Genomic DNA, 12,582 nt, shown 5'->3' with positions numbered 1-12,582 from the left:
TGTAGTTACTGACTTGTAGTAAAAGACAGACTTTATGCATTTGTGATCTGATTGTGGGTGCTCTGTTTACCCCTCCTCTCCAAATAAATAATGACCAAAACCTTTGTGTTCTAGTGTTATTACTTTTCAATTCCATGTAATTATTTTTAAACAAAACAAATTTAAGATAGATTTAAAGGTTTTTTACCGTTTGTAAGAAATTTATTTCAGTTAATCATAAAATGGCCCAGGCTGACATGTCACTAGACATTAAGAAATCATGTTAATTTCAAATACTTATATCACTAACAACAGTGGTCCGGCCAGGATATTGTCATTTAAAAGTGAAAGTTGCAGCCCACAACTGATGTTCCTGTTGCTTAGCCAAGCGGCAACCTCCCGCTCTCTCTGTTGAAACCAACACGGAAGTGACTTAAACTGCAATTCATCGACTGGCCGTTAGAGACTAGCTGCAAAAGGGAGTCAGTCCCATTGACTCCCCATGTTAAAATGCCCAAAAAAGTATGTTTACAGCCTGGTTCAAAAAATGGTTTTGGTCTATATAGCTAGTTTTGCCCTTCATGTCAACTGTGAGGGGGGTGAATTTTTTTATAACTCATCCGTTTAAGTTATATTAAGCCTTAAAGTTCAGCATAATTAAGGGCGTAGCCACTTGAGTGACAGGGGGATTGCTGCTGCTGTCAACACTGTCGCGCTAGGCGGGCGTGGTTTCAGCAACCAGCTCCACCCACGTCCCGCCTCTTTGCCCATTTTTGATTATCCGGGAGTGACGCGATTCCAAGATGGCGACGGCCGACTTCCGCCCACTCAGAGCCATATAAAAAGAGAGTTGCGACACTCCCATAGGCTTCCATAGGAACTGAGGAATGCGGAAGTAAAGCGTGTCATGGAGCGGTCAATAGTTCCAAACAACCAATAGCTCCTCCATTGAAGCCCATTCATTTTAGCGCTTCTCAAGCACAGTCGCAAGTATATTGAAGAAATTACTGCATTTCTTTACATTTTAACGCATCAGTTGACCTCTCGAAAAACTGGCCAATAGTGGTGTTTTATGAAGCGTGTTATAGTTAATGTTTATCGTTAAAAAATAAACAGTTAAACTGTAAATGCAGCTGGATAACGTACCGTAATAGCGACCATAAACAGATAATAGTTGTCATATTTTTATGTTTTTAGTCTTTCTGCAATTTTTCTCTCACTGTAGGAGGTTGAATGAGTTTCAGTAAAGACTGCATTCAAGAAACACGATAAAAATGTATGCTGAATGCAATTCGTTGCCGTGTGTTTTTTTAAACATTATTTTCATATTTTCTATTATGTTAAATGCCATTTTTGCTTGCCTTTTATAATATTCACTTATGTTGTATATTTGAATATCATGAAACAAGAGTAAATTACTTTTTTTTTATTTAACATTAAATCGTTAAATCGAAACATAAAAAATGAGTGTTTGATCATGTCCAAATACACATGCAGATGTATTTAACCTTAAATATTACACTAACTGTAATATAAATACTATATTAGAAAATGTTATCTTTTAAATGGTCAGGATCATTATTGCACATATTAAGTACAAAAAAACCTCCTCAAAATATTTACTAAATAGAACTTAACTATATATATTTACAGTTATTTAATTGAATAAAAGTTATACTTAAGGTGTTTGGTCACATTTGACTGCCAAAGAGTATGAGAACATATTAATTATGTCTCTTTATCACTCCCCAGAATAAAATGCGATTGTAAAGCGTATTCAGAGAAGTTATCAATACACAATCTATGCACATTATGTGTTAATAATTACTCGAAATTGCTGCAAATATAGTAAAACTGCTGTCTATCCTATTTAACTCCATTCAAACACATTGACAGCGCGGAGCTGTTTGGAACTATTGAGAGCTCCATGAACCACGTGACCGTGCGGCGGCGAGATCAAAGCGTGTCGCAACTCTCTTTTTATATGGCTCTGCGCCCACTATGAGCTTCAAAATAGCGCAAAACACGGACTGGATCGCGGACTCCATTCATAAAAACGGAATTTACTATAGCGCGGAATGCCACGTAATTCGTTGATTTTTGGATTAATAAATCAAAAGTTGGTCTGTCACTTAATTCAAATCGCGATATGGACTAGTGTCTGTGAAAACTGAAATGCAAAAAGACCGTTTTAATATGAATCCTGCATGTTCCGTTTGCCTCTGTATGTATGAATGGCGGATGAATGGCGTTTTTTACATAAAACAATATATATGATAAAAAATAAATATTACAACAAGATTAACCACTTAATTGTAGAAAAAAATACTACAATTGTTATTTAAACGTTTTAAACTGAATATAATTTTTCTTCCATGTATTGATTTTAACAGTAAACCTCTGTTTGTTTGCCAAAAATGAAAAGGGTTTATTTTTCATTTTGATTAAAAATAAATAAATGTTTATGCTTTCATTTGATTATCAGAAAAATGAAAACACAAAAAAATTTCTATTGAAAAAAAAAAGGCAAAAGATTGTTAAGAGTTTTGGATTTTATTTATTTATTTATTTGGACTTATTTGGACTTCACTGAAATAAATGTTTTCGTTATTACACAAAGTAGGCTAAAGTACCAGGAAATATGTGCAACCATCTCTCTACATTGTTATATATTAAAGGAACCGTATGTAGGATTGTGGCCAAAACTGGTACTGCAGTCACTTTCAAAATACTGTAGAACGGTGTATCCCCTCCCCCTACCCCCCCCCCCCCTAGCTTGAGTTTGCCAGCTAAGCTGCAGAATCCGTTTTCAGCCATCTCCATCTTTCAAAGGCATCTCCTTTGTCACGACGTATTTCGGATTCATAACGAGGTCTTTTAGGTTTCGTAAGGTTATACATGTTTTATCCGACACGTTCGTAGCTGCAGCTGTAACAGAGCTGGTAACCCGGATGACGAAACTCTACTGACTCCGTGATTAGTAGATAGCTGGAGGGTGGAGCCTCAGACCAAAACACAAAATGACAACATCAACATCAGTTGTGGGCTGCAACTTTCACTTTTAAATGACAATATCCTGGCCGGACCACTGTTGTCACTGATATAAGTATTTGAAATGAACATGATTTCATAATGTCTAGTGACATGTCAGGGCCATTTTATGATTAACTGAAATAAATTTCTTACATACAGTTCCTTTAAAGATACTTGTATGGTGATCATTTTACTCATTCAGTTATCATTCTTCTCTCTCTCTCTCTCTCTCTCTCTCTCTCTCTCTCTCTCTCTCTCTCTCTCTCTCTCTCTCCCTCCCTCTCTCTCTCTCTCTCTCTCTCTCTCTCTCTCTCTCTCTCTCTCTCTCTCTCTCTCCCTCCCTCTCTCTCTCTCTCTCTCTCTCTCTCTCTCTCTCTCTCTCTCTCTCTCTCAGGATGCCCTCACTTTGTGTAGGCCCTACTCCTCTGCCACCTTTGATCACCACCAGGGAGAGAGAGAGAAGAGAGAGTGAGTACACTGGCCCATAGCACTTAGTTCTAAGCTTTGTAGAGGTTTTTGGGAATGGAACAGTAGATATGCATATCTACAGGGACCGCAAGGATGGTGTACTTTTTGATTGTGTCCGACCGATTGTGGTGGGCCGGTCTGAGCAAAAATGCCAGGGCCCTTTTTTTGTCCCGGTCCAGCCCTGCTTAAAAGTATTCAAAGGTCAATTATACAGTAACTGACAAATAAGCACAAGTCAACCTGCCGTACCAAACAAGACCAAAAGACTGCATCTAAACTTATATACAGATCCATTCAGAATCACTAAACACACTAAAAATTACAAATTAATGTGTGGAAACTCCGTCTGATGCCCAGTCGAGGCCAAAAGTTTTGAGAATGACACAAATATTAGTTTTTCGCAAAGTTTGCTGCTAAACTGCTTTTAGATCTTTGTTTCAGTTGTTTCTGTGGTGTACTGAAATATAATTACAAGCACTTTATACGTTTCAAATTACAATTACATGTAATTTTTGCAAAGAGTCAGTATTTGCAGTGTTGGCCCTTCTTTTTCAGGACCTCTGCAATTTGACTGGGCATGCTCTCAATCAACTTCTGGGCCAAATCCTGACTGATAGCAACCCATTCTTTCATAATCACTTCTTGGAGTTTGTCAGAATTAGTGGGTTTTTATTTTTCCACCCGCCTCTTGAGGATTGACCACAAGTTCTCAATGGGATTAAGATCTGGGGAGTTTCCAGGCCATGGACCCAAAATTTCAACGTTTGGGTCCCCGAGCCACTTAGTTATCACTTTTGCCTTATGGCACGGTGCTCCATCGTGCTGGGAAATGCATTGTTCTTCACCAAACTGTTGTTGGATTGTTGGAAGAAGTTGCTGTCGGAAAGAGGCTTCATCGGAGAATATGACTTTGCCCCAGTCCTCAGCAGGCCATTCGCCATACTTTTTGCAGAAGATCAATCTGTCCCTGATGGTTTTTTTTGGAGAGAAGTGGCTTCTTTGCTGCCCTTCTTGACACCAGGCCATCTTCCAAAAGTCTTCGCCTCACTGTGCGTTCAGATGCGCTCACACCTGCCTGCTGCCATTCCTGAGCAAGCTCTGCACTGGTGGCACTCCGATCCCGCAGCTGAATCCTCTTTAGGAGACGATCCTGGCGCTTGCTGGACTTTCTTGGACGCCCTGAAGCCTTCTTAACAAGAATTGAACCTCTTTCCTTGAAGTTCTTGATGATCCTATAAATTGTTGATTTAGGTGCAATCTTAGCCACAATATCCTTGCCTGTGAAGCCATTTTTATGCAACGCAATGATGGCTGCACGCATTTCTTTGCAGATCACCATGGTTAACAATGGAAGAACAATGATTTCAAGCATCACCCTTCTTTTAACATGTCAAGTCTGCCATTCTAACCCAATCAGCCTGACATAATGATCTCCAGTCTTGTGCTCGTCTACATTCTCACCTGAGTTAACAAGACGATTACTGAAATGATCTCAGCAGGTACTTTAATGACAGCAATGAAATGCAGTGGAAAGTTTTTTTCGGGATTAAGTTAATTTTCATGGCAAAGAAGGACTATGCAATTCATCTGATCACTCTTCATAACATTCTGGAGTATATGCAAATTGCTATTATAAAAACTTAAAGGGATGGTTCGGAGTAGAATTGACTTCATTGCTATGCACTCCGAAGCCCATCTAAATACCCCATCCAAAGTTTTTTTTACCTTAGTCGAACATTTATCGAGATATTAGAGTTTTTCGAATTGCTTGTTACAGGAGTGAATGGTACATGTAATGTATCTCGTAAATTGCACCACTAAACGTGCAAGTAATCTTACCAAACTTGTACAGTAGTGTAAATAGGTTATGTACTCACAAAACGCTGCATCGGAACATTTGTAAGTCCACCATGAGTGTTTTAAAAACACGTTTTACCCGAGAACTACTAGTCTCAGAAACTACAAGTCGATGTCACTTCCCTGGTTTGAAAAAAGCACGTAAAAGTCCTCCTACCACATCTGTGTGCATGTCAACTTGTAGGAGGACTTTTACGTGTCGCCATTTGTAGTTTTTGAGACTAGTAGGGATCGGCTAAAACGTGTTTTTAAAACACTCATGGTGGACTTACAAATGTTCCGATGCAGCGTTTTGTGAGTACATTACCTATTTACACTACTGTACACATAGCCGCGGGAACGTATTTTGAGCAGGGGGGGCTGAGAGAAAAAAAAAGTTTTCTGTAGTCTACCTTTTATGTAATGCATGTACACATTGCAAATAGGCCATATTTACAAATATTACAAAAGACGGCAATCTCAGCACGTTTTCAGTGGCGTAACTGATAATACGTGTAAAATATTGTTTTTGACGCGGGAGACCCGAGTTCGCGTCCGCCTTTTGGTGAAATCATTTTCGAAATCGTCTCCCTTTTCACTTAGGCTATATCACATCGGAAAGTCATTTGTTTTTAATAAAAATGTATGAAATAAATTTAAATAAGGAGTTTAATTTATTAAGGCATACCTCATACAATGGATTTGACTGAGTGTGACGGTGCTCTGAAAAGTGCAAAGACATACTCGCTGAATTAGAGACGGTAAATGTGGCTTTTTTTTTATAGAAATAAAATACATTTAGTTCAGTTGAACATGGGAGGCTACAGATCTGAGGGAGCGCAGCGAGTCTGTTCCAAGCAGCTCTGAGCCGCAGGAGTGATATGTGACGAGAATGATGCGAAATGAGGTGGCGGATCCAAAAGCAAGATAACTATTGTTAATAAACCTTTAATTTCTTCATTTAAAATAAATGAGCTGGTCTTTATCGTTGCTGTGTTTTCATAAAAAATAACGGTGAACCACAAATTAAGCATTCGTTTAAAAAAAGGGAAACCTTATTTATTTGGGGGTAGATCTGCTTCCTTATCCGACTGATCCAATATTATCTGTCTGCTCAAGTCTCAGTCTATTTTTATTTTGTTTGGAAATGCGTTTTTGCGCCGTGTTGGTTGGTGTAGGCTATTTTTAATCTTCAATGACGGATGCGGTGACGTCACGCGGCAATTATTGTCATTGTATTGTATTTCCAATAAATTTGAATGAATATTCGAATTACTAAAAATAGTTTTTGTCCTTTTTTGTTACAAATTTTACATTTATTTATTTTTAGCACCGCACCCCCAGCACCCCCATTTTTTCTTTAGCTCCGAGCCAGGGGGTGCTGCAGCACCCTCAGCACCCCTACTTCCCGCGGTAATGACTGTACAAGTTTGGTAAGATTACTTGCACGTTTAGTGGTGCAATTTACGAGATACATCACATGTACCATTCACTCCCGTAACAAGCAATTCGAAAAACTCTAATATCTCCATAAATGTTCGACTAAGGTAAAAAAAACTTTGTATGGGGTATTTACATGGGCTTCGGAGTGCATAGCAATGAAGTCAATTCTACTCCGAACCATCCCTTTAAGCAGCAACTTTTCCAATTTCCAATATTTATGTAATTCTCAAAACTTTTGGCCACGACTGTATATTAATACCACTGTCATTAACACAATCATTTTTATACTCTACAAACTGTATATTGTATCCCGTAACCTTAACCATTTTCAAAAATTATTGTTTAAAATATGTTTTTCTCATGTGGACAAAAATGTATAGTATACATAATCAATACCAGGACACCTACATGCACTTACTGCATGAGACTGGCGCAATGGTTATATTTAGAATGGAATACTAGTTTACCAGCTCACTACATACTGAATTTACACATTATACTACCTACTATGTGAATATATATTGCCCCAGAAGGACCCGTTACTGCAGCTGGACTCTCTTCAAAAGGCGTCAGGCTGCTGGAAGCTGGACGCCACACTGGCTGATGCATTTGAGATAACGGAGGACGAGCTGACCAATCAGAAACCAGCACAGGTGAGAGATGTGATCAAATAATAAGACAGCAGTGATTGTGTCCAGGGTCCAGTAACAAATGAAGTGGATGATGATTTGTCTACAGGTGGATGGGTCAGTATGGGCCACTCTCCTGGCTCTGATCTGGTTATACGGCTGTAAAATAGAGCAGCAGGTGGAGTGGCAGTTTGTGGCCATGAAGGCAGCGTCATGGATTGGCTCTCAGAAAGGTGAGATCTCCATTCCAGACCACATTCATTCAGTCAGCGTCCATCAAGAGACGTTGGAGCAAATATCTTCAGTTCTCTGTCACACACTGATGATTTAAGTGTTTGTGTGTTTTAGTGGTCGATCTGTCCTATTGTGTGTGTGTGTGTGTGTGTGTGTGTGTGTGTGTGTGTGTGTGTGTGTGTGTGTGTGTGTGTGTGTGTGTGTGTGTGTGTGTGTGTGTGCACCTGGTATTCATCACGTTGTGGGGACCAAATTTCCCCACAAGGATAGGAATACCAGTAGATTTTGACCTTGTGGGGACATTTCTCAGGTCCCCATGAGGAAACAGGCTTATAAATCATGCACAATGAGTTTTTTTGAGGAAGTAAAAGTGTGCACAATCTCCTGTGAGGGCTAGGTTTAGGTGTAGGGTAGGTGTAGGGCGATAGAAAATACGGTTTGTACAGTATGAAAACCATTACGCCTATGGAATGTCCCCATAAAACATGTAAACCCAACATGTGTGTGTGTGTGTGTGGGGGGGGGGGAATGTCCTGCTCGGGTTTCAGGTGACCAAAGAGGCTAAGAATCTAAAGACGTCAGTGTTTTTACATCCTGATCCATCAGAAGACCAAAGAACTATTAGTATTTCATTAACCATTACTGTCAGGGTTTCATTAAATTTGTATTCTTTATTAGTTTAAATCAACACCATATTATTATACAGAATATTTTAAAACTCATTGTGTTCTGAAATGAAATTATGATCAGATTAAATGAACCCTTTTGCTGTTTCTTATAGTTGTGTGTGTGTGTGTGTGTGTGTGTGTGTGTGTGTGTGTGTGTGTGTGTGTGTGTGTGTGTGTGTGTGTGTGTGTGTGTGTGTGTGTATGTGTGTGTGTGTGTGTGTGTGTGTGTGTGTGTGTGTGTGTGTGTGTGTGTGTGTGTGTGTATCAGTGTTTATTTGAAGCTGTTGGACCGGTCTTTATTCAATGATTTTCACACAGCCAAAGAGTGGTTAAAATGGTTACTTTATTGAAATTTGGGTGACAACACAATGCTGAGACTACTATTAAAGTAAAAAAAGAAGAATCTTACCAAGTTTTCCTGCAATAATTAAACCAAACACACCTTACAATAGTCCATAGAGCTAATATTTGAATTCCATATCATGATGTCCCTATATTTCAACATACATTTAATTTAGATAAAGTATGCTAGCTACTACAACAGCTATTGATATAACCAGGAGAGATCAATAATGATGAACGTCTTTGTATTACCATCTTTTAAAGGTTGACATATTAATATATTTAAAGGAATACAATTTTGTGATTTTTCATATCATATTCTCTTTGTTCCACAATGGTCCATGAGTAAGCAGCATCTCAATGAGGTACGAAGTCAACAGGCACGTCCTGTAAATAAGTTTAATTAAACCAGTTTCTCATTTTTACTTACCTGTGTTTTTCTTTTTTAGCTTCTACTTACCTCAGATTGAAATTTGGCATTGTGGTTCTGTGAGTATTGTTGAAACTTGTATGATACATAGTTTGTAATGTTTCCCATGTCTGAACTGCTTTGGTTTAAAGCTAAATTACTAAATGAAAATATTAATTTCAAGTTTTGTTATTTATTTCAGATTACAGCTTGTAGACCAATGGGTACCAATGACAGCACCCTCTATGGCTGCTATAACAGGAACTTCTGGCAGCAGGACAGATGATTATTGGCAACCTTGAGCCCTTGGGTCTGGACAGACACGGCAGCAAGCCTGGAGAGTAAGGTTGCTGAGACTGGTATCTCTAGGACTGAGATGGTCTTGGGTCTGTGAATCATTGGGCCAGCCATGACCAGAATGAATGGCATTTAGAGAGAGAGCTTTAGGCAGCCATGACAAGAACCTCTCAACTGGCAGTGGCAGGGGAGCTCTGGGAGCTCTGGCATTGTGGAGCTGAAGACAGAGAGCTCTGGCATTGGCACAGCTGTGGTAGGAACCTCAGGAATGGAGTGGCCATGATGGGACAAACAAAAAGAGACAACCAAAAGAAGTATGTACATGTATACAATATGTACACATACCTCCGGAAGCAGTACCGCCAGACGCTAATACTGCTACCTCAAGCCAAGGCGCAAGACGCTTCACGTGGCTTGCCTGCCCCGCAAGACGCAAAGGCGAGAGGAGGGATGTCAGCCCGCAAGACGCTAAGCTGCATGAGAGACACCAACTGGAGTGGTCTTATGAGACGACCTGAAACAACAGAAAAAACAACAGGTTTGACCTTTTGGTTCCTTCCCGTAATATTTTTTTGAGCTGATCTCAGGTTCACTACCTTAAACCAGTTGTGGGACATGATTCGCCCCAGGCCAAGTCGCCGACTTGGCTTCTCGTGGAGGAGAGCCCTGAGGAGGTGACAGCATTCTGTGCAGGAAGACGGGAAAGACGTTTGGTAACCTTACACTTGACATCTGCTCTATTTGATTGCTATTCTATTTGATAAGCTGTAAGATGTTTTACATGTGTTAGTTATTTTTGTGATGAAGATCTCACCTTTTGACAGGCCGGGTTTGGACCACTGCTTGTACTCCAGCAGGAAGAGGTCGTAGTCACAAGGCAAGCGTCCACACAGCAGTGTGAACATCACGACCCCTAGTGACCAGACCGTCGCTGGCCCGCCGTAGTACTTCCGCATGCGGTGGTACTCTGGAGGGGAGTACGCTGCTGTGCCTGGAGGAGAGCAGAGTTTGTATAATGTGTAAGTTTGCTTTTGGACAGGAGAAATGATCCATATCTATTAGGATAGAGGAAATGAATTATATCATACATACCACAGTATGACCAGTACGGTGTCCTCCTCAGAATGTCCCCACATCCGAAGTCAATCAGCTTGACTTCAGATGTCTCCCTGTTTATCAGGAGGTTCTGAAGTTTGACGTCACGGTGGAGCACTCCGCGGAGGTAGCACATGTTTGCAGCGTGAGCCACCTGCCGCATGATCTTCCTTGTTGTTTCTTCGTCGAGGCTTCCACCCTGACGCCTGATGAACTCCAGCAGATTCTCACAGGGAGAGGGACATTCGAGGACCATGACGAAGTGGTCAGGGTGGTCCGTCCAGTCCAGCAGCCTGATGATCTCTGGCACGCTGGGACCCTTGTTTGCCAGGATGGTGAGGGCGATCTCTTTTGGAAGGGGGTTTGGATGATCGGGCTAAAGGAGTTGAGTTTTTATGATGGTTACATGAGGGTGGTTTCCCAAATAGGGACTTGTGTTAATGTTAATATTAGATGTTGGATGTTGTTTATATAGTGCAATGTACTTACAATGACAATACATTCTGTGTTTGTGGTCTTAGTGACATATTTCAAAGCCACCTGTTGAACAAAACAAAAAACTTCATTTAAGAAATGCAAACAGGGTTAAGAATATAGGATGAGGAAAAGACAAGGCAAACATTTACTCTCTTGTTAATGCATTATTTATATTTACTTACTTTAAGATCATCATCCAAACGTCTCCCTTCATACACCACGCCGAAGCCACCTTTCCCCAGCTGATCACCAATGGTGTAGCGGCTGAAGATGTAGTCTATTAAAAAAATAAATTAACCTGGACTTGTGATGTGTCAGGCAGTATTCACAATAAAACTTACTCAAAACTTTTTTCATGTAATTATACATGTAATTAATGGATATTTCAAGTTTGAACACACATTAGTACGTATAGACATAAAACAGTAATGTTTTTAACATGTCACGGAATAAAGATCTAATCATGGCCTTGAAGGTGATTTTAGTACAACATTTAGTACATTTTGATATTGTGTTTGATCATAGTAGTTTTTATATGATCAAAGTAGGGCTGTTTAGAAACAACACATTTTCATAACATGGTTGTGTGATTTACCATCACTACTTCTTCCAGCCCATGCCACCTTCCTCTTCTCTCCCTCATCCTGCTGCTGCTCCACCTCTCCCTGACCTGAGCTGCTCTTTGGAGGCGTTTTTTTGGCAGCTCGGAAGAAAGAGCGAAGCCTCCGCCACCACTTCTTACTCTTTCTTTTCTCCTCAGCTCTCCCTGCCTCCTTCCTCTCCTCCTTCTCCTCCTCCTTCCTCTCCTCCTTCTCTTCCTCCTTCCTCTCCTTCTCCTCACCTCCCTCCTCTCCTTCTCCTCTTCCCTCCTCCTCTCCTTCTTTTCCCTCCTTTCCTTCTCCTACTCCTCCTACCTCCTCTCCTCCTCCTCCAGCACCAACAGGGGTCTCATCGCGGGGAGGAGGATGTTGAACCGCCGTTTTGGTGCTGGGTTTTGGGGGTGTACTAAGATGTTGATCGTACACCTCGCCAACCGTCATCGGTCTTACTTTTGTAACTCGCTGTCCCATCGCTGTGAAAACACTGACCACTACAACAAAACCACAAAGAATGTCAGAATGTCATAGCTTAAAACAACATCTGTATTGCAAGCTGTATCGAATATGTACCGTAATTGTTTTTTTTTAGGGTTGGCATAACAACGCAACGTCATTGCCATAGAAACCAACGCACATTACGTAGACTGAACGAGGCTTTTAAAAACTTTCCCGATGATTCCAGTTCAGTCCTATATCAATAAAACATAATCGAAAATAAATTGCATTAAATGATTTTTTTCATTTAAATATATTTATAATGTATGTGTCGACCTATAGGTTTTAAAGCAAAAACATTATTTCATTATTAATAGCAATTGTTTTGTTGTTGTTGTTGTTGTTGTTGTTGTTGTTTTTAAATTCAATAAATATATTTGGTATAAAGACCAATGAATGCATATAATTTCATACTTTTTGGGCCATATGACAACAAAATTTCTGGTCAACATGTCTTTATTTATTTATGAGCTGTCAGTGTTTGTCGTGTTGTTAGTTTCTCCAGTAGAGGGCGTCTATTCAACGTATAATATGTTCATTTGTTTTTATTTTATTAAAGAATAATAATTGAGCATTAC

At 40.0% G+C, this 12,582-nt stretch overlaps 1 protein-coding gene across 1 annotated transcript; it reads right to left on the bottom strand.

Moving 5' to 3' along the window:
- Positions 1 to 9,721: 9,721 nt before the first annotated feature.
- Positions 9,722 to 11,980, bottom strand: LOC141319242 (serine/threonine-protein kinase pim-1-like). The gene is made up of 7 exons (XM_073833238.1): positions 11,506 to 11,980; positions 11,093 to 11,187; positions 10,923 to 10,973; positions 10,431 to 10,809; positions 10,153 to 10,329; positions 9,935 to 10,023; positions 9,722 to 9,811 (listed from the first exon to the last, which is right to left on the bottom strand). The coding sequence occupies exons 1-7, from the start codon at positions 11,978 to 11,980 to the stop codon at positions 9,722 to 9,724; spliced, it is 1,356 nt and encodes a 451-aa protein (XP_073689339.1).
- Between the last annotated feature and the right edge of the window lie 602 nt (positions 11,981 to 12,582).

The sequence above is a fragment of the Garra rufa genome, chromosome 1, assembly GCF_049309525.1.
Source record: "Garra rufa chromosome 1, GarRuf1.0, whole genome shotgun sequence".
Classification (NCBI taxonomy): domain Eukaryota; kingdom Metazoa; phylum Chordata; class Actinopteri; order Cypriniformes; family Cyprinidae; genus Garra; species Garra rufa.
This window is presented reverse-complemented; position numbering and strand designations above follow the sequence as displayed.

Bases quoted from the DNA above. Each gene is read 5' to 3' on its own strand.
- LOC141319242 (XM_073833238.1), bottom strand. From the start codon at position 11,980: ATGGGACAGCGAGTTACAAAAGTAAGACCGATGACGGTTGGCGAGGTG. The intron at 10,330-10,430 runs GTATGTATGATA...GCTCTCCTCCAG, and splicing joins ACCGTACTGGTCATACTGTG to GCACAGCAGCGTACTCCCCT. The intron at 10,024-10,152 runs GTGAGATCTTCA...CTTCCTGCACAG, and splicing joins CAAACCCGGCCTGTCAAAAG to AATGCTGTCACCTCCTCAGG.